At 38.2% G+C, this 23,419-nt stretch overlaps 1 protein-coding gene across 3 annotated transcripts in view; it reads right to left on the reverse strand.

Moving 5' to 3' along the window:
- dgki (diacylglycerol kinase, iota) overlaps positions 1-23,419 on the reverse strand; it is a 112,011-nt gene that overhangs the window by 40,150 nt on the left and 48,442 nt on the right. For all 3 annotated transcript variants that reach the window (XM_085385979.1, XM_085385980.1, XM_085385978.1), the window contains exons 2-3: positions 12,066-12,174; positions 5,541-5,636 (exon numbers count right to left, since the gene is read on the reverse strand). In XM_085385979.1, coding sequence (XP_085242105.1) covers positions 5,541-5,636; positions 12,066-12,174 — 205 coding nt within the window. The remainder of the gene's footprint in view (positions 1-5,540; positions 5,637-12,065; positions 12,175-23,419) is intronic.

Genomic DNA, 23,419 nt, shown 5'->3' on the forward strand with positions numbered 1-23,419 from the left:
TCACCAATTTGATAAATAATTGTGCATATTTTTAGCTGAATTAGTTTTATATAACTAATTCAGGTTTTGTTTTTTTTTTGTTTTTTTTTTAACATTTTCATTCATGGATTACAAACGACATAAAAAAGAAAAATCAGCAACCATAGTCCTTACCTTTTAACAGTTTATGTACAGTGAATGTAATAATATATTTAATCATTTAAATATTACATTTTTACTGTATTAAGAAATTTAATCCTGCATTGACATTTCTAAAATCTAAATTGAAATTTAGATAATTTGTTTTAAGCTGATTTACGTACATTTAAGCCATTTTATCTAGAGCAGTCACATACTGCATAACGTTTATAGACTTTTATGGTGAAAGGAATGTACAAAAAAACAAATGAGGCTTGGACGAATTCATTGTAGAAAGACCCACTGGCTTGTAGACGTGGGTTTTAAAACTTAATTTTGGTATCCTGGTTATTTGAAATAAGACATTCCAAGGTCAGGTGGCCTAACCGAGACCAGCACTGAAGTTCTGGTTACAGTGAGATAATTACAGACAAAATTATTTCACAAGAGTCGCCCCCTGTTGGCCATTTAAATGAATGCAGGTTTAAGGTAATTTAGCTTCAGCTTCAATTTCCAGACCCAGAAAATAATCTTTACTGCTGTGGGGCTGGGAAAAACACACAAACACACACACAAAAACCCACAAAAAACAAATCTCTAAGGTAAAAGAATGAATTAAAAGCGCAGAGTAATTTATCACACAGTGACTGACAAAAAAAAAAAGCAAACACTCAAGATGCCAAAGTGCGATTTGCCTTCAATAAATAACACTGCCGTGCTTCCCTTGCTCTTGCAACAGACAAACTACTCATTATGAGTAATAATATGACAACTAATAATGGAGTGGTCTCATCTCCAGTCAATGAGTTCACTCTTGAATGTCACACTGAGCAATACTCAGAGCTACTCCCACGAACACACACACACACAAAAGGAAAAGAAAAAAACCCCAAAAAACAACAACAACAAAAACAACGTTTCACCCTCATTTTTCATGGGTTAGTAGCTCTGAATGTTCTGCTTGGAAAGCCCCGCCACAAGATCAGCTTCTTACATGAACTATCATGCTGAGACAAGCAAGACATCCTTTTTCAAGATGCCACAAGAGTTAAAACTCCAAGAAAAATGAAGGTTCTAAACAGAGGAACTTTATTTATTACACACAAAATACATTTTTAATGGTCATTGTCAGGGAACTTTAAACAGCTGTGTAAAACAATTAATGTCCGGTAGCCTTTTAACAGCATGTTTTTCACAGAAAAGGAAACAAAGTATGACATCATTTTACTTTACACATTTTACAATCACCAAATAACCAGTAGTTATAAAGCACTACAAATTTTAAACCAGTCGGGCAAAGCATTAAAGCCTTGAATAAATACTCCTGCCTAACACTGCTGAACTCAGGACCAGGATAGGGAAGTTTCCCAGAAGAGCGCTGAGCTGTAATCAGATCAGCAGTCTCATTCAGTTTACCTATGAGTGGATTTAAGGTATGGCTGAGCAGAGAGACAAGCATTGGGACTGAGGCATTTAAATGTGTTATCAATGGAATCATACTCAGCCACAATCCCAGTAGATCAGCTGATTTCAATGCCAGCCAGCATACAGTTGGTGGGCCAGATTGTGGCTTTGTATCACACCTCCAACCACATCGCTCTATCAAGACAATAATCATAATATAGCGAGAATGAGGAGGTCCCAGGCAGGAGCCGAGCCATGCCATCAAATATAGATTTCAGTAGACAAAAATAACAATATTCCTTTAAGTAAGGTGGTCCTCACTGAAATGATGCTAAAAACATCAATCCAATTAATCAAAAAGAAACAACTCCAGAACATGAAGGATACTAAGAAGACTTCATGAGTGTTTACTAACCGGCATGTCTAAGTACAGTAGTACCATGTCTGAGGTGAGGCGGACACTGTACCAGTCTGTTCTGCTGAATAGAGAGCTGAGCATTTAGGAGAAGATGTGAATTTACTGTCTGATTGATCCTCAGCTCTGCCCACAGGCTGTGGGTACCGAACTAAAGAGTGAGATGCAAGCAGCAAACAAGCTTCTAGGTCTGGGCTCAGCCTCAGAGATGGGGTGAGGTTTCTGAGGTGGTTCCCAAAACGATCTGTCGTTTTCCAACACAATATGCATTCACAAGAGTAACGCAAGGTGGAAATTCTTTTCACACCATTTCCAAGCTTGAAGATTGGCAAAACAACACTGATGGAATAGTCCCTTCTTGTCCCAGAAAGAGGTTTGCCATCATTTCTGAAAAAATTTCTTTAACCATCTGTACCCCATAACAGCCATGGCCAACTGGCGTGATGCTACGACTGTTGGTGTATAAAAACCGTTTTGTACACACTACATTTTAACATATTTTAGGACACTCAAGCCTTAGCTGGCATAATCTGTTTTGGTTATAGCAGACTTGTTGTCAGCTGTCTGGAGATGGGAGTGTTGCATGACTGACAATGATAAATAAATAGAATAAATGGAGAATAAGTCATCATTTTAATGCACATTTTATTGTTTTAGAGTCACGACTTGAGTTCAAGAGGAGGATGAGGTGTAGATGAGGGAGGACAGAGCAGTGGTGGAGGAGGCCGATGAAGAGTAGGAGGCAAAACAGAAAAGAGATGATGAGAATAACATTATGAAATGTGCAACTGTACAAATCTTAATTGGTCAAATATAATTTTAAAGAGCTACTTGTGATCTGTAAATCAAAACTAACTTATAACTGAGACTTTACATAACTTTTTTTTAGCTGTAATCAGGTGTTTAGAATTTGTAATCAGATTTCTCTTTCTTTCAGAATTCCCAGCAATCTGGAATATTCCAATAGAAACATACCAGGGTATAGAGGATTGAATGGACTGAATGGAGAATGGGTGGATGGACAGATTTATGGATGGGTGGATGGTAATCCATGATTATGAAGCATGCCATGGAGGTCTTTACTTCCTTTTAAAACACTCTTTGTTAAGCATGTAATAGGAGAGAGGAGGTATTTTCTGCAGCATTTGCCTTACATGAGGTAAAAACCTCAGCTGCTTCCTTCAGACAGCCTGGTTGTTCCTTCATGACTGAGATTAAATCGAGCTGATCCCGCTGAAAACAGGTAGGAATGTGTTTACTTACGTCAGCCACGACTTGTCAAAGCGATCTCAGATTCCTCTGAGGTCGGCATATCCTCTTGGACATTTATCTAACACAAATCACCACAGAGAGATTATTTCTTGCTGCAGCTCAATCTTGACAGCGTCTTAATGTGTTTTTATACGTGCACTATAATTACCTTCCATCAGTGGAAATGTACAAAGATGTCATTACATTAGTGTAGTGAATTAAAGGCTGTTTCTCAGCTCTGTATAGCAGGTGCTGTTTTTCTTGTAAGAGCTGAATAGATGGACAAAAGGTCAACAACAGCTCTCATTCAGACTCTTTCTTTGCAGCCCTGCATGCTTGTAGTCAACGACACTTCAGAACACACTTCCTTCTCTGTTTTTGGAGTAATTAATTCTCTGCTTTGTGGACATGTTTCACCTGAATCAGAGTGTGGCATCCTGTTTAAAATAATGCTTTGTTTTAGCATTTACAACAGAATACGAAACGCTCCTTTTGCAGAACACTGGGACCACCTGCTCTGCAAATGAAGCACAAATGATGTGTTTCAATGAGTGTTTCATGTGTGGCACTAAAAATCACAACCTGGTACTACACGGAAATTTTGTATTACCTGCTCCTGATGCCACATTTTAGAGTCATCATGTTTTTGCTTTTTGTTTTTGTCTCATTAACATAGCACCAGCAATAACAGGCCTTTTTATTCTGCAGCTGCACTAAAGAGACAAAACTCTGCTGCATGAAAAAGCTTTTAAGAATCAGATGTGTTTCGGGCAGCATTATTAGGTGCTGATATAAGAGACTCTGGTCATGGTTGGTTCAGGCTGATTAACTCTGCAATTGTCACATTTCCACACATGCATCGACAGTTGCTTGTTGTACACAGCGAAACCTACAGAAAACCTACAGAAGTTCAAATAAAAGTCTATTTTTGCAGACAAACTACTGACTTAGTCTAGCACGATGTTGATGGCAGCCGTCTTACATTCTGTCGCAGGGTTGAGTCTAAAGGGGGTGGGGGGGTGGGGGGGGAATGGGGTGTACAAGACCACAACCAAGCCAACTAGCAATAGCTGATAAATTGGCACATCAACCTTTGGTCAATATAAGGTAACGTCTGGCTCCAAAACACCAACATGACAGAGGCCAAAACAATAAATGTCACCAGCTGCACTCCCAGATGGCAGAGTTGGAGGTCATCTGAACTTTGCAAGTGAATCAGATGAATGATATCGAGAGCAGCCACAACACTGACCTGGCCACTGAGTCGGCTGGTAGACGATAAAGACCTCCCCAATAGCTAATCATACTACACAACCGTAATGAATTGATAAACAGACAACTTCCTGTTTTTTCATTAACTACTCTAAAACTTTAAGGGACAATCTGAGTAAAGAGCTACCAGAACTTTTTCTGTATTTTTTGCACATTTATTTCTGACAATTTAAACCCAAACAGTTGCGCTGATCACAGTGTTTCTTTACTATGCAGAAAAAAGTTACTTCTTATATTAAGATATCAAAGGGACTAAATGTGTAGTTAAATGTCTTCACTATAACAGAAAGGAGAGTTTCTCTGGTCTGGCCCACTTAAGACCAAAGTGGGCTGTATGTGGGCCATGATATAAAATTAATTTAAGATGCCATTATATCCATTTTTAAAAATCAATTCAAACTGAAAAGATTTTTTAAAAATGCATTAATTAGCATTAGTTTTCATTTTCAGTTTCAAAAAGTTTCACTGAATGATTCACAGATGCTGCTAAAGGATAAAATTCTTAATAATGTGTGAGAAAATCATTTTCGAAGAGGGACCCAAAACTACTTCTACTTGGTTTGTATTCAGAAGGACACAAATATAAATACAAATAACAAAGCTGAGCAACATTAATAAGTCTCAGTTTTTGCATACCAAAAAGCTAAATGTCTAGGGGGAATAACGCCTAAACCAAATGCTTATGAGTGCATAAGACAAATATGAAACCTCCCTTTAAAAATACAAATATATACCAAAGCCTGAAGATGATGTACTTGAAAAGATTTCGGGACCTTTCGGGAGTTTTTTAGAGGATTTGAATCTAACAATAAGTCAGTCAGACTAGTTAGTTGTTCTAAACCATACATGTTTTGTTGCATTGTCTTTTTTCTGAAGTTCGCTTCTCTTTTTTTGAGGATCTGGGTACCGAGTTGATTACAAGGAGCAAAATCTTTTTGGGATTCTTTTTAGTCCAGTTATTTAATGTTCATAAGACCATTACTTAAAAGAAATAAATATACATATTCTAGAAAAAACAAAAGTCTTTCACTGTATCTGACATGCTAACATAGGATTTGTATAAGGACTATAGATTACTCACAGCTGTCTTTAGCACGCAGGTGTCCTCTCCAAGATAACAGAGCTCTCCTGAGCAGCTCGTCTCCATCCACAGGTGATCCCCATTCACTGCGTTCTCCTACGGAGAAGCAGACAAGAGAGAGAAAATGAGCGGGGAATAATCATAAAATTAGTCAACATTGTCTCACTCACATTTAACTGCAACCATATAGACATGAGCACATGGCAGCGAATGAGGTCAACAAGTGTGTCAAGCACATAACAGCCACTGCTGAGTAGGTGGGTAACTTCACAGTGCATGTTAATTTAAACACTACTGATTCATGTGCAAACACACTCCTACATGGAGTAATACATGTCAGTGTATATGCGTACAAAGACATTCAAGGTAAATGCATGCAGGCTGAATGTTTGAGTAAAATTGTGTCACCGGGTTTACTGCACAGCTGTGATCACGCTCCCTCAGCTCAGATGTGAATAGTTTTGCTTGCTCATTCATTCAGTAATGGAAAAATGGATTGGAAGACCTTTTGTTTCATTTGCTAATTATATAATTAACTTGTATTTGTTTAATTATCTTAATTTTGCACTTTCCTCTCTCTTTTGTGATTTTTTTGCAACATAAGAAAAACCCTGATTGTATTTCCTAATAACAGTATGTTGTATGTATATGACAACTTTAACTTCATTTATCAGCTTGGCAACTATCTTACAAAGTAAAAGTAAATAATTACTTTTTTTACTGGTTCACACTAGTTTCAAACATAAAATATATGGAATTTAATAATGTATAGGTCTGGATGTGGCTTTGTATGTGTATATCTATCTGGGACAACGCCTGGCTGAAATGGGAGGGTAATAAGATGACTCAGCTCAGTAGGACTTTGAGAATATAAAAGCTGGCCCAGAAAACCGGGAAGTAAAAATAATAATTAATAGGGTAAATCTCTGCCGTGGGGTCCCTCCATCTCAACATAACATTGGGGATTGACTAGGGTGACCAGATATCCCTCTTCATGTGGGACTGCATGGCATTTTTATCCCTTGTCTCGAGATAATGTCCCACATTTTGACTGGTACTGTGGGACATGCACTTTTTTACTAAGTGAATATGAAGGAAAAGTTTTTATTACAGTCAGAAGATTCCTTTCGAATGCAGCACTCATCAAGGAAAGTAACAAACTTTGCAGATTTTGTTGAATATGACGGAAAAAACCACAAAGGAAATGAAGCAGCAGAATACTCTGAGAAATTGCTTTTGTCTATTTTGCAAGAGTTATTTTAAACTTTTATGCTGGGGCAAAATATGTAAAGTGACACATTATCCATGTCATAATTGGATAAAAATCACTACAACTGTAAAATATGGATCAAAAATTTTTAAGTTCAATGTGAACATTTCAGACTACCCCTGGCAAGACATGACATGTCCCACTTTGCCCACACAAACAGTCTTTGTCCCACTTTTACTCTGTTAGGATCTAAGAGATTCTGGCAAGATGGGTTTAATTTAAATCACTATGTCTTATTTACTTCAATCCAAGTTCAATTTTATGAATAATGTGCATAACAGCCAGGAGAGCATAACATGGTCCAACAGGAAGTGCAGTTCCTTCCCAAGCCAATGCAGGCATATCTTTAGCAATCGGGCAAAGAATCTGCAAGGCTTGAAGAAAGATTTCCACAATACGCATCTAAACTCTTTGTCTCCTGTACATTTAACGAGCTACAAAATGTAATGTGGCAAAAATATAGGTTCTTTAAAACTTATAAACACGCATTGTAAAATATAATTTTGCAGCCTTACAACTTAACAGTGACCTACATACACTAACCTTTCAAGGTCCTACATCAAGAGTAATGTGTTATTCAATGCAAACTGCATTTCGTTGCCCTGTACCTGTGCATGTGCAATGACAATAAAGTTGAATTCTATTCTATTCTATTCTATTCTATTATTCCAATATTTTATTTATAATAAAGAGTTACTGGCAAAAAGTTGAAGAAAGTAAACAGGCAATAAAAACTGTTATATCTGGTCTTTAAGTCTGACGTCATTAGCCGTGTCTGGGCCTAAACTCCGCTGCAGGTCCATAAGTCAAGCGATCACTGAGAGTTGAAAAACTGTCTAAATTCCTTCATCTGTAATAACATGATCAGTGTGGCTGCTCTACCAGGTGTAACAATTCAGTTGAACATCCAGGCATCCATAAAAACGGAATTTATGACATTTAACGGAATTAGAAGTTAGCAGGGAGTTAGCTCGCTAGCTTCCATCTAAATACAATATAGCATGTCCTGACTGCGGGGTTTCGGAAACAAATTAAGATGTACAGCTCTGCTATCACTTCCGACATAAATGAAGACAGAAAACTAAACAACAGTGAGTTTGTAGGAAGTTTGGCTACCTGGTATATAACGATGTGCTACGTGATCGCTAGCGACACAGCTATGTTAGCATAATAAACACAGTGAAGCTGGAGGATGAACGCTAACTTTTTTCCACTCGATGAAAGTTAACGTGAGGATTCCCGGTGGTCAGGGATAGAGATGGACCGATCCGATATTACGTATCGGTATCGGTCCGATACTGACCTAAATTACTGGATCGGATATCGGAGAAAAATAAAAAATGTAATCCGATCCATTAAATATCACGAAAGCACCTCACAAAACTTGCAACACGCCATAACTCACCTCAGAACGTTAGCACATCGGAGCAGTATGCATCACGTGATAGAGCGGCTGTGGCATGCGGGACCTGTCGGTGGTCTGGATAGCATTTGGAGCTTCGCTAGCAACCTGGCATTTCATCTCCGACAAAGTTATCCCCGAGAGAAGTAAAGCAAGTGTGTAAGTCCATCTCTGAATGTTTGTAAAGCATTCCTGCGTTAAGCTTAACGAGCGACTGCCTCTCGCTCTCCGGCTGCTACTTCAATCGTGAAACTGATCAGCTGATCGGGTTTTCTGTCGCGAGTCCGTCTCTCTTGTTTGTTTTTGGTCCACTTTGCGCCAGAAAGAGGAAACCAGCGGCTGAACAACAGCAGCACGTTTAAGCTTGATAAGCTGTTGTTACAATTTATTTAATATTACTTTCTACACCAGGATCTTTTTCTACGTAGCTGACGGCTGGTAACTGTGCAGGGGCGGATCTAGCAAAGTTTAGCCAGGGGGGCCGATAGGGCATTAACTGGGAAAAGGGGGCACAAAGACATACTTTTCTTTCTTATTCTCATTTAAAATGTCGAGCTGTTAATAAATAATTATCTGACACCCAAAGTTTTAATTTGGTGTAAAATGAATAGAAGTCAATTACTGTATATAGTGACTATAAAGTCTAATATATATATATATACCCTAGTAAGCTATAGTACTTTTTACTTTGGGAAGGTACCATCTGTGCAGTCTGCAATTTTGTTGAAGAAAGATGTTGAATCTATTTAATATTTCTTGAAAAATAATTGATTTCTGTGCATTTTCTTTCACACTGCATCAAATTAAGGTTGATTACGTCGATTAAGCATCATGAGGTGGCGCGTGAGGGGTGGTTCCCTATTTTTTATTTATTTATTTTTGTTGTTGCTGGGAGTTGGAACCCTGTTAGTTAGGTTGCTTAATATTTACGCTAAGTACTCTTTAAAATACCAGAATAGGGAGGATGGTGTAGGTCTAAGTTTATTAGATTGATCAGTATTGCTGAACTATGAAATATTTTTTTTGTATACAGGTATAACAGAATAGCTTTAGTGTAGTTGTTGTTTTAAACTTGAGTATGAACTTGCAGACTTGCAAAATGCAGCAAGATATTTTAAAAAACAGTTTTGTTGATTAAAAAACACTATATCGGATTCATATCGGTATCGGCAGATATCCAAATTTATGATATCGGTATCGGTATCGGACATAAAAAAGTGGTATCGTGCCATCTCTAGTCAGGGACAAGTGCAATTGCATGGTAGGATGCTGTAAACGGACCGAACTTCAGTCAGGAGAACAACTGACATAATCCATGCACAATATGAGGTTAGTCATTCATATACTGCTGCATGGGCTGGGCTGTAGTTACATGGTAACGTTTTAAAAACTGAGCTTTAAAATGAGTAGTGGTAAGAAAAACCGACAGTGATCACTGACTGTTTTTAGGGGCTTTTTGAGATTAAATAGAACAAGATACAAAGTATTAAAACATGTTAAAAACACAAAAGCCTTATTAAATGCAGGGTAGTTTGGATTCGTCACGTCAGCACTTAAAGACTGGATTACCTGCAAATGCCCCAAAATCTTTAAAAGCACTTTGAAATAACAATTTAATTAAAAAGAATCAGTCACTTAAATTTTTTTTAACCTCAACCAACTTTCTAGGGTTTACTGTGAGGAGCAGACATTCTGACGTTCCTGCATCTTTTATGAAGTAATTAATGTGGGTTTTATTGTCATAGTGCAGCACTTTTTTCATAAAGTCACAATAATTAGTGACAAACTAGAAAATCAATTTGAATGGACATTTGTTTAAATTTCCACTTCCTGTTACACATCTTCTACCAGTGTTCTGGCCCTGCTGGGAATATGGACAAACCCTTTTGGACTTATTAGCACCTAAAAGCAGACCTTAAAGGTCTCAATGAATCGACCCCTGAGTGTATATTAATGAGTGTCTGAGCACAGTGATAATATATGAGTGAGTGCATGAGAGCCGTGCAGAGAGATAAAGGGCAGCAATGACGTGCTGGAAGTGTCCCTACAGACGGAGCCCAAGGGAAATCTCAGATGTGAGCCCACAACTGTTTATCTACTTACACCTTCCTATTAATAATAAAGCACATTGCATTTGCTTTTCATTATTGATGCATGAATCATTTAGAGCACGGCTGTCAAACAAATGGAGCGTGGGACAGAAATGGCCCGCAAAAGGTTTCGATCCGGCCCGCGGGATGGCTTTGCAAATGTGAAAAATGGGGAAAGTGGAAGTCGTAAATGTTGTTCGTTTTTGATGGACAAAAACAAACAAAAAAGAAACTACATAAGAAATTAAGGTGTTTTTGAAATGTTTTGTATCACTGCAGATAAACCAGTTTGTTTTTGACAGTAGGTTCACAGTACAAATATATAAATACATAAAATACAATAAAATCAAATAACTAATGGAGGTAGTGGTACTAACACTAAAGGACAGAGGGTGGGGGGTTTTTTTAAATATATTTTTACACAACTTTTTCAGATGTCCACCCCATTTAACTCTTTCCCCCATAAAAACAACACATGACGACCTCCCCCGTATCCTTAATGACATGTTTGGACACCTCAGTATACAGAGTTTGACATCCATTAACATAGAGTACCCTCACAAAGCCTCTATGTGGCTGGCAAATTTTCAATAGATACGACTAATTCTATGAAATGCACCTTTTCACCTTTACATATTCTTCTTGAGTTTGAAGCACTTTGATGTCTTTTTCTTGAATTTTGGAGGCTCGTGTGAAAACGCTCTATTATTTTCTTTTCTTTGTCATGTTTTTTTTTTTTTGAATGGCTTTATTGTACCATAATCATAAGAAAAAAAATCTGTTTCAAGTCTGCAAAGTTTTTGCACAAAAGAGTTTATGTAAGTAAAAAGAAAAAAAAACCTTCAGATGATTCATATGATTTTACAGCTTGGACCCAGAGTAATCTGATTTTATTAAATAAAACTAAATGGCAATGGAAGATTTGAAAGAAAGAAGGTGATAAACAATTTGAAAGAAAAACAACATGGAAAAGATTTTAAATTATTTCATGATTATAAAAAAATTATCTGCCTGCTTCAGTAATACTATTCAAAACTGTCTCATTGGTCTTTTTGCTTTCAGATTAGGTTCAATTCACATTGTCATCCTGGTGTATCATCAAAAAAACTGCTTCAATTATTTTTATCATTGTTTTAATGCATCTTTGACTGTTTTTGACGACTGTTTACTTGCCGTGCCACACACTGCACAATCTGGTGAATATTGCAGATTCATTGTTTTAATACCTGCTTTCACCAGATCACAAGCTCAGGTTTGGAGTGGCGCAACTGGAGACAGGAAGACAGGACTTTTTAAAAATACATTTATTGGGTTCTTTAACAGCATTTTTGACAATACTTTCCAATTCATGTTGACATTTCCTTAAGCATTAGCACTACATTTAAAACCCAAAGTGTTTTTAATCTGGTGCTTTTGAGTCGTGATTCATGTTTCTTAAATATAACCTATTAAATGTCGAATAATAAACCGCGTCACAAAGTCGTGACACATAAAAGTTTCTTTCCCACGCTGAGATAGAACGGCATTTTTCTTGTAAGGAATTAAAAAAAGGAAGGAAAATCAAATTACTGCTTTCCATTTCCACATGAACATATGGCTGTTGAAACCAGTCTGCTAACAAATCTGTTGGCATAAAAATGCAAATGTCGACAAGTGAATCAGCCAGACAGAATAGGGACAACACAGACTGGGACCAGGAAAAAAATGTCATCATTGTTCAGATTCACAGTTATATAAAATAAATGTGCATGTGCATTTCTGACCGTCCAGTCCACACAGGTACGTAGTTCCTTGGTGGGGCCGTTGGACGCAGGAGGAAGCGAGGGCTGAGGTGGGCCGAGGTAATGGAGGCCTGAGCGGGAAATCGCTTTCCTAAGAAACGGAAGGAAACACACGGTTATCATTGTCAAGATACTTCATAGTTCTCGGACTTTTCAGTATAATTTAGTACATTATTCATATTAGGAGGCTGCTTTCAAGCGGGCTCAGCTGGAGATATTTGAGGTGAACCAGGAACAGCTTGGCGGAGAGACTGCCAGAGCCACTTTGGGGTGACGAGAGAAGTCGCAGACAGATCTGTTATGTCAGAGGATGAGTCAGCAGTCATCTCTCGCAGACGCTCGCCCCATTATACTTCCTGTTGCAGTTTTCTTAAACTGACTCGAGTACATCTTTATCCACTTCAATTGTCCCCGACTCTTTCATCTCATAGCTCATCTATCTTCTTCTGCAAGTACACAGTACAGTCACCCACATGAGAGGGCCCATCTGTCTACATCTATTAACTGCTGATCTACGCAGACACCTCTGCAGTCTCACTGGCTTCAGTCAATGCAAGAGAAAGCAAAAAATAAATAAAAAAATAAATTAATTAAAGTGAAAATATGAAATGAGTGCTCTCCTTCAAGTTAAATCTGTGGATTTGTCTTTTTAAAAGACGAGACAACCGGCCTGTTTGAACAACAGTGAATACCCTAACGTGTCTATTAAAGATAAAGACAAAGTGTCACCTTTATTTGCAAACCACACCCACAGAATGCTGTTTGGCATGGCTTTTTATAGGCACACCAAGGGACTCTTTAAAGTGTTATGACCGGGGCTTTCAAATTCACACTAAGTTGGTAAAAATGAGAGAAGTTAATCATTTGGCATGAACAAGAAGTTTAGTAAAGGAGATGGAGATGCCAGAAAATTTGTTTGACAAGATTAACTTAACTTCACAAAAGTGATGTAGTTACTGAACTTTATGCTTTAATGTGTATTTCCCACCCAGTTGGCAGGTGGTTACCTGCTAACAGAAGAGAGAGAACTGTCACTGTGGCTAAACCTGAACCAAACCACATATGAGTCTGGGCTTTTAGGAAAGGGCAAAAGAGTACTGCTGTAAAGGAAAAGGGTGTGCTCCAACACTACGGCAAAAAGAAAAGAAAAAGAGAGAGCTTTGTAGCTCAAACGCAAAAAAGTTACACACTGACAACTCACTGCTTGATTTCTGATTAAACTATTTATTTATAACTATTCATTATATTAAAATATACTACAGTAGAATACAAACTATTGCAGATCAGGAACATTTAAAACAAATCCTGAGTTGAGGCGATGAACAAGATGTTTATAGTAACTAGTAATTATGGGCATTACCAAAGGTGTGTGGGTGTGTGCATGCGTGCGTGCATGCGTGTGTGTGTGTGTGTGTCAGTGGAAAAGGAGTATCTGACCCCCTGTTGAAAGTTTCAGTGGCCCTCTGTCTAAAATTATCAGCCAGGACAAAGAGGAGTCCACTTACACACCCTGTAACCTGATGACACACACACACACACACACACACACACACACACACACACACACACACACACACACACACACACACACACACACACACACACACACACAAGTGCTCACAGCCCCTGAGATAAAAATAGCACACTGTGGATGACCGGAAATGAAAGGACGTATGGAGGCCGGACATATGCCGCATAAAACAGCGACCACACACAAATACCAGTGAAGTCTAACTGATTAAAGGACCTCGTTATTTAAGGCCTCATTTTTACACTTTTACTCCTCGTTACTCACAAAGTTCTCCACTCAGCTCTGAGGGCACTGCAACACAGTAAGTCCATTAGAGGAAGTAGCACATGCAGCGAGACTGAGCAAACCCAGAGTTTTACTGGGACTGCTTATTCAGAAGTGAAACGAAAGGCAGAAAGCGAATATGCAAACATTTATCAGGTTTAAACAAGTTTGTGTTTCATTTTGTCTGCTGAGGTCGGACACACATTTGTTTAGGGACAATGGTGCGTTTGATGCTTGCCAAAACCAATTTTAAAAATCAACAAGAAACGAGAAATGAAAACGAAAAATGTTTCATTTTCTGCTGATTCACGTTTGACCTACTGCACCTATTAAATGAGTAAACAGGGTTTCTAATAAACTGGAAGTCAGACATATTGCTGGTGTTCACCACCCCTCATTTCTCAATGTTTTGTGAAGAAAATGGGTGTAGTGCAACCGTGAATGGAAATACAGCGGAAGGCAAAGACTGTTTGTACAATCACTTTAAAGTCAGTATTTTGTGTAACCACCTTTATTCTTCAACATAGCCGAAACTCTGAGGCCGATTTCCTGTAATTTCCTTAAGTAGTCTTCAGGAATAGTTCTCCAATAGTCCTTCTTCCTGAAGGACAATGAAAAGTTCTTATTTGGATGTTGGTTGCTGTTTGATGATTCCACACTTCTTCATTAATGTTGAGGTCTGGGTTCTGGGGAGGCCAGTCCATGACTGATTATGTTCCACTGTCTGGTTTTCTATCCAGGTATGCTTTTACTGTATGGTATTGCATCAAAATCTAACAGTACTCTTCTATGCTCTGTAGGGAAAACAAATATTATGCTAACTATGCCAAAACACTAAAATTTTACATAATTTAATGCCTGTCAAACATTGGCATTTTTCAAAGATGGTTGGAGTGGAATGAAAAGCAGTGAAAAAGCAGTCACTGCTTGCTGTAAAGTGCTATTCCTCAAGACCACTTTACAAAATTGCAAGGAGGTCTGGCTCCTTGGAAACTAAATATAAAGACTTTTGTACAGTAGTGTTCACCTGCACATTTGGACAATTGTGTTCATATTTCTCTGAGCCAGAAACACAGACAAAGGAAATCTTTCCTAAGCAATGCAACAACTTTCTGCAATGCAATGCATCATCTGAGAGCAAATGACCATCAGTTAACATTTCAGCCCTGTACACTACTTTAAACTGTGCATACTGAGCCATTATAATGTCACCTTAGTTTTTAAATTAACTTTGTTACTTTTTACTAAAATTATTAACATGTCTTCCTTCATATAAAACTTTTTACATGAAGTGTTGTATTTTATTCAAATTTGTACTTAAACGGACTGTTATTACATTGAAGACTTGTACTGTTTGCTAATTTTACTCTATGATTTTCTACTTAATTGAGCCATTTTCTGGGATGGATGTGCCACATATACTTTTTATGTAGACAGACCTGCACTAAACAAGATGACACAGAAAAAAAAACAAGACAGAGGGAAACACCAAAAAACAGAAGCGAGGATAAAAATGAAAGTAAGCTCGAAAAGTAAATTCCTGAAAGAATTTCCAGAACAGCAAATACATTAAAACAGGAACCCAAAACTCAAATACACAGCACTCTAGCACCATGAGCTCTTTCTTTAATAAATGCTGCTGTTACTGACGTTAGCGAGTATCGCTATCACAGATGACAGCCAAAACCAGGAAAATCAGATCCTTCAGAGAGACACAAACACATTTAACCCTGCCGCTTACTGCCGAGGATTATTGTAAACTGATTATGAGTAGTGTGTGTGTGTGTGTGTGTGTGTGTGTGTGTGTGTGTGTGTGTGTGTGTGTGTGTGTGTGTGTTGTTCATGGAGTTCTTACTCATAATGAAATGACCCTGAAATGAAAGTGTGTACCTGAGAGGGGTTTGTTGTTTTGTTTTCTCCTTTTGGGGGGGGGGCTTGTAGCCAGACAGACAGAAGTAGCAGTACCCTTAAAAAAGGCCCATTAGCATCACTCTCTTATTCAGAGGTCATGGGCCACCATTACATTTGAGTGAGTCCTAATCTACTAAAAGCAGACAGGATCACAGGAATTATAGCTAGCTCCTAAAAATCTAAACATAAAATGAAAGTGGTCTCTGAAACACACACACACACGGCATGCCTGACTTGGAGTTATTTTAAGCAAATTTGTCCAGAAAAAGTCTGCAGAAGCCCATCAATCTGAAAATAAATCTTCCTCAAAAGCAGTTAAATAAACAGGAACGACTCCTCAACACTGCAAATCCAAAAACAGGAAGTGTCTAAAGTAAAGACAAAAATCAACAGAGCAATTCACTGCACGGTTCACCCTGACCTGCAGAACTTCTAACATAGTTTTATTGCACTTGGACGGTTTTCACCCTCTTCAGTTTGAAGCACCAGTAGAAAATGATCCTGTATTATTACACCAAAAGCTACCCAGCAGTAGACAAATTAAAAACATCTCTACCTACACCATGAAAGTCCCAATATAATGGATATGATTCTACTTAAAGTACCTCAAAGAAATCTACTTAATTTTATTATTATTTATTATTTTCTTCCTACTTTCGCCAAGTGCTTTCTCATACTGGGTCATGATATCTGAACGAGGAGTTGTCTCTGTATTATTGAAGGGTCTTTACCTTACAACACAAAACGCCTTGATGCAAACAATAAGTTATCGATCACAATAATAATCCTCCTTTCTAACATTTAAACCTTTCCTATTCAATGTGACCCTAAAATTTTGACTGAACCTATAAACTCATCAGCAAAGTGTTGCTGATGTCATGGACACAGGCTGTTTTCCCCACACACCTCTATAATACAGAAGCTTTTGGGCATAAGAATGCAGGTTTAAAGCACGCACATCTTTTATGCTCATGACTTTGCAAGTTTAACAAAGGAAGAAAAGCTGTAAAATTATCAGTCAATATAAAATTATATTTTTGCCCAGTGCCCGTCCTTAGTAGCTTCCAGTGGAGATATCAAACTTTAATTTTGGACGTCACTTCTAAAAACTTGGAAAAATCTCATTCCAGTTCTAACACCACCTACTCTTCCTCTCTTCTTCCTTTCCTTTTCACTCATTTTTCCCCTTCACCATCTCTCCTCTTTTTTCTGAACACATCACTCTTCTTCAGTCCTCCTCCTCCTCCTTCCTCTCTCTCGCTCTGCTTTGTCATTGTGCACATCACCTTCACTTCTCTCATACCTCCCCCTCTAATCTTCCTCCATTCTCCTCCCACTGCTTCGCTCCTCCTCTCCCTCACGCTGCTGTCATCCTCTGCCCCCCTCCTCCTCCTCATTTCTCATCCTCCCTTCTTGTCTCATCTCCTTATTTCCAGCCTCCTCCTCCTCTTCCTGTAGAGGTGGGTTGTCGGCGTTGCCACGACAACGGCACAGCGGGAGCATCGGCAGCTCATCCAGTAATTGTATTGGTGGAGAATCTGCGTGTTGTGTGTGTGTGTGTGTGTGTGTGTGAGGAGCGTGTTTCAGCAACTTTACAGTAAATGCAGTTAATTAGACAGACACCCCATCACCCTATGTGGGATGACAGTGTGAATGTGGACACAAAGTCATACACATATACCGTCTTCAATACACAGCCCACACACTGAGGATGATGTAATTCGCCAAATGTTTTCTAAATACGGATCCTTTGCATCCACCGAGGGATCAACAGTTACTACAGCAGGAACTGTTTATGTAGTTTTTTCACTATTCCAGTGATTAAGGTGGGAAGAAGATATGATTCTCGAGGTGGGTGGTACGGATGATGTACAAGCCTACAATGGTTAATTTTCCTCCATAGCTGCAGTCATTTAACCAGTTTCTGAAAATCACTGTGTGGCCACAGAGGCGAGTCGTGCCTGTGCAACACTGCTCATGATCAAAGCTAAAGTGAGAACAAAAGTAATAGGCACAAAAATAAAAAGGCAGCTGCAAGTGGGAGGAATCGGGCTTAACATCTTCGGACTCCAGAAGATGTTGTGATTACGTGGGAGAAGCTGGTTAACAAAAGAGACAACTGCACCAGTGTGGGTTTACTCTGAAGTCAGTTTCTTTGCACAGACTGAGTATAATTGGAGAGAAATCCAAATGTAAAGGTTTACTTTTACTGAGAGCAACCACTTATTAGATTGTGTAGAAAAATGAATAAATATGCTTCATTTATTTAACTAATTGTGCCAATCCTAAATGTTAAGATTTTCCAGTCATGTCATAAGCCTTTTATACAGTGATGTTCTGTAAGGGGTTATCTTGTGAAAGGCCAGAAGCTGAAAATGTCACATCACTGTCTAGATTAGATGTGAATATATAATACATAACAGATTGTTTTTGTATAACAAACAGGTACTGGCCATAATCCAAGGTTAGTTTGCACCTCAGACATGGATTAACTTGCAGAAAGACCAAAGTTAAACTTACTTATATATTGATTGCTTACTTTAAAATCATCACACTGAATCCTGTAAAGGGGATGTGAATATTTTTATGAGATGCCACTTCTGTGGTGAATATTTATATATTGTTTATTATGTAGATCAGGGGTGGGGGAACTCAAGGCTTCAAGGGCCGGTGTCCTGCAGGTTTTAGATGTGTCCTTGATGCAACACAGCTGATTTATATGGCTGCAGGACACTGACCCTTGAGGCCTCGAGTTCCCCCACCCGCGATGTAGATGATGTATTTTAGGTTTACTTTGCATTTTTGTAAGGTTTACACTTTGTATGGATGCTACCCTGACCAGGTTTCCCTTTATAATAAAGGGACTTTTGTTAATACTTTTATTTAACCAGAAAGTCCCTTTATTGTGATTTACAGTGATTTAAAATTACCTCACGGCACTGCACACAAAGAGGGACTTCCAAACCAAAATAACCAATGTCAAAATTGATTTGTCTGACTCAATCAACTCCCACTGATGTTGGAATATAGTTTTGCAAGCAGCTACTGCAGATTCTTTCTGTATTACTTAGACTGAAACAATATAAAGGCTTAATTAATGATAATAACACTGATATTAGTAGTAAGTTGCACAGCTTAACATTTCTACCACAGTCCAGTCTTTTATTTTAACCAAAAGAAACCGGCATTATTTTTGTTTCAAGAGAAGCAATGAATATGCCATTTCCAAAAAAGGAGTTGCCAGTGGTTGGTTTAAGAAATGTTATTATTTTCAGCTTTGTTCCTGTTATATATGAATACCAAGAAGTTTATTTTTAAGAACAGTTTCATACTTATGAGTAAGATCTGCATTTTAAACACAAACCCGACAGAAACTGACAAATAAATTGTTAATACTGAGAAACAACTGAGGAGCCAATTATTTCCACTAATTTCACAACTTGAAACATTTTCTTAAAAACATTAACTGTATATGTGGAAACGAGACACATTACACTTGAGTCGTTGCTTAGATGTAGTTCCAAGTGAAATGTTAAAGATGAACAGCTCTCAACCGTTATTTTACAGCCTACTTTTACAGTGTACGTTAATCTACACAATCACATTGTTTATTTTATAAGCTTTACATAATAATACTTTGAGCGAGTGGTTTATTGTTATATTGTTGTTTTCTCTATAAACGTGAAGTTTTTGTGTAGAATCAACAGGTACAGTATCACAAAGATTTCCTGTATACTTACCACACTGAACGTTTCTCATTATCCAACAGGAGTTTAATTAAATATATATATATATATTTATATTATTTTAAAATGATATTACAATTAAACAATTAAAATTTGTCCTGAACAAGTAAAACTCACAAGAGCGTAAGTGATTTTATAGTTCTCCTCTCATTGGGCTGTTCATGATTTATGCCAAACTATTATTCAGCATCAATATAAGTTAGGCCCACAAAAACAAAGAAAGCTCATTTTACTGTAGGTCATTGAAGAATTCAGCTGATGTTTTGTTGTTGTGACTATTTACAGTTAAAAAATACAGAAATACCCCACTATGACTGAGTGTGCCCACACTTTTGACTGGTACTATGGTATTTTTATAGTTGACTTGCCATTAAACTCCAGTCACTAACTACATTCACTGTGAGCTACTGTAAAATTACCTGTATGTCTGCAGTGCTATATTACAGTGCTAAAAGAATGAAAAGCTGTTCACATTGTTCAGATGAAGCTACAGGCAGAACTTCAAACATCTCAGTGGCTCCACTCACCTGTAGCCAAAAATTCGATGGAACCAGCGCACTTTTTCCCCCCTCCTTCTCCTTCCTGCCTTTGCGTGGGTTTCAATATTTATCATTATTATGCTGAAAGGTTTTCTCACTTACTCTGTAACTAATGCTTTCCAAGATAACAGAGAAAAACATCCCAGTGCAGACTGAATCACCCAGAAGTTGTTTCCTTACACACTCACAGCACGGCTCGGGTAATTATGCCAATCAACGTGACGGGTAAGAGAGACCTGACACCAGACATCTGAGCTCTGTACTATGTGACAATGACCGTGTGTGTGTGTGTGTGTGTGTGTGTGTGTGTGTGTGTGTGTGTGTGTGTGTGTGTGTGTGTGTGTGTGTGTGTGTGAGACAGGCAGGATGTGTGCGTTTTGATCGAGTTACTATTAAGTTATGATGTAACCACAAACAGCCAAAGTAGAGGAGATAAAGTTCATGAAGCAAATTAATGTAGTGAATTTAAATTTCTTACAAAGACGCACCAGCGAGTGTGAGAGCAGTGGTATCCGATGAACTATGACACTGGATCCTCTGCTCTCCTTTAGCCTCTGCCTCTTTTTTCTACATCAACAAACTTTCAAGCACATAGATGAGGATAACCAGCACCAGAGTGTCTTCAGAAAGTAATTCAAAGCAAACCAATCAGTCAAGCATCACATTAAAGTATTTGCGCGTCATACATTTTTCTCTACCCCTTTCTGTTGGACTTGTTTATGCTCTTTATCTTCTCACTGTCCCCTAACCCCCAGCTGGTCACAGCAGATGGCTGCCCCGCCCTAAGTTTGTTAAGATGGAGTTTTAACAGATCTCTTCCTGTTAGAATTGAGTGCTTCCTTCCCACTACCGCCAAACACTTACTCATGAGGTTCAGCTTACTTGCGGTTTGCATTACGCGAGTCATCCATCCTCACATGCACAGACAACAACACAGACAACAGAAAAGGATAATACAACCTAATGAAGAGGCAAATAAAGAATTCACACAGCATTATGGAAGATAACAAAACCATGATTTGTTTATCTGATCGGTAGCTGCTGGACTAAAAGCCTTAAGAAACTGAAAATTCACTGTGCAAAGGTTGCTGCCAAATGAAAAAGAAAAAAACAAATCTGACCAGCCAGTTTGTAACTGTGTGTAACAGAGAGACTGGGTTCAGCTCCAGCTCTCCGCTCAACCTCCACTCAGACCATTTAATACTTTGAGTTAGTATCTTTTTATTTCTTTTGAGTAATCGCCTTTCTTTAAACCTAACCCCGGTCTTATATACTACAAGCAGAAACTTTTTCAGACTTTATCCTTCTCTCTGTGCACCTTGGATTAGTAAAGGTTGTGCCAGAAACCTCTATTCTGTCTAAGATTTTACAAGAGCAGCTCGCTTTAAAGTCAGACCTTCTACCAAAATGTCTGTAGCTGCTGTCTTTCTATTACATGTACTTCACTTTAAAGCCACACAATCACAATAAACAACTTATCTAAAGTTTACTTTACTTCATCGTCTTTTCAGTAAAGCCTGCTCTAAGGATAAGCAATCAAGGTTTCCCTTTTTTATTCATTGCACCACTTCTGCAAACAAAACAAAACAAAAAAAGAACAGATAAAATCGGTAATTCTGACAGCATAAGTGTTTTTTTTCACAGGACTGCTAATATTTCAAAATAACCAATATATCATTTAACGATATAGGCAAAAAGTTGTTGGAAGGGTGTTTAAACACTTTTCTTTTCTCTTATTTTCCTGCCTGTCTCCTTTCCCTCCTTACTGCCCTCACAGGTGAATCTTCTCTATTTTTGGAACATTACATAAGAGGTAACCTGGCAAGGGCAACTTGAGAAACACATGCAGACACACAAATGCATGAGCTCATGCTTAGATATGCACGTGCACACACACACACATCACTCTCATAAGGAAAGGAGAGTTGAACTGAGTGTTCGTGCAGCTCAGAGTTAGACCGATGTGGGGATTTAAAGGCCAAGAAGACCAACCTGCTTTATTTTTATACTGACAGAACTTAACTCTTGAGAGTGCAGGTTAAAAAGAAAAGTTCAGAAACGTCTTTAAAAGATCAATAAAAAAAATACGAGTAATGCTAATTAAATTAATCCATGTTATGCAACAATATAACACAAAATATCCAAACTGAAATGCCAAAAAAAAAGGCTTCACTGAAAGGTCGACTCTCACTCTGTGCGTGTGCAGCAGGCTTTTGTAAGTTTAACATTGCATCACAGCTGCTTTTCTAAACTATCTGTGATGTCAAAAACCAAACCTCCCCAAACAAAGACACTGAAGTCTGGCTCCACAAAATCTGCACAACTGCACAAATCAAATCTGATGGGTATTGCTCATCATTTAGTACAATTTTGCCATCGAGTCAGGTACTTACTGAAAGCTTTGTGAATTTACAGTGAATTTCCTTGAACTAGAATTAAAATGTAAAAACAGCTAAATAAATGTATAAATCAAGGCGGACGTGGTGGGAAACATGAGGTAGGGAACTGAGCAGAGATTAATATGTGTTAATCTCACAAATTGGGACGCAATCAATGCATTATTGGATCAGATATCATTCGGATCTCGACTCAGACAGCTCGATCGGGCATTAGTGACAACAAGCCGATCCATTTATTAATTCAATCCTATGAACTGGCTGCTAGCAAGAAGCCAACAGCTTCATATTTGCCACGCCGACAGCTTTTCTTTGTAGCTGCAAAAAATAAGAAATCAATGTTTTTCTGCTCATAACTGCAGCTTCGTAAAACAAAAAAGGAAAAGAAGAGAAGCTGTTTTTTTTAACTTGCTATATCTAAATGTTTGATGTAAGTGGTGATGGGTGTCCATATGAAAAGTCTCTCCTGCAGGTTATTTATTCTAATGGTAATACTAGCAACACTTGTCTTATCCATTGATTGGCGATCAGTCATTTTTTCTATAATTATGTTGTTCCAGAAACAATCCCATCAGGAAAAAGTTTGGATCCAACAAGTTCCCTTCTTCCAGCGACCATTCTGATCACTTCCAAAACCTTTTCCTTAGGTGGCTAAGTTTAAAAGTGAGTTTTTCCTTCCCACTGTCACCAAGTGCTTGCTCATATGGGGTTGTTTTATTGTTGGGGTTTGTAGGGTCTTTACCTCACAATATAAAGTGCATTGAGCCAACTTTTGTTTTGATTTGGTGCAATATCAATATAACTGAGCTGAACTGAACTGAAAAGGCAAACACTGGTCCCCGAAAGCCCACAGCCTCCATTGCAGGATGCCTGTAGGTACTGACAAAGATGTGTAGAGGCCCAGGAGACTTGAGTTGTTTGGAAAAACTTGCATAAGGTGTCACAGCAG

This window comes from Rhamphochromis longiceps, linkage group LG17, assembly GCF_057381845.1.
Source record: "Rhamphochromis longiceps isolate RC_006_pf linkage group LG17, R_longiceps_female_GT1.1, whole genome shotgun sequence".
NCBI classification, from domain to species: domain Eukaryota; kingdom Metazoa; phylum Chordata; class Actinopteri; order Cichliformes; family Cichlidae; genus Rhamphochromis; species Rhamphochromis longiceps.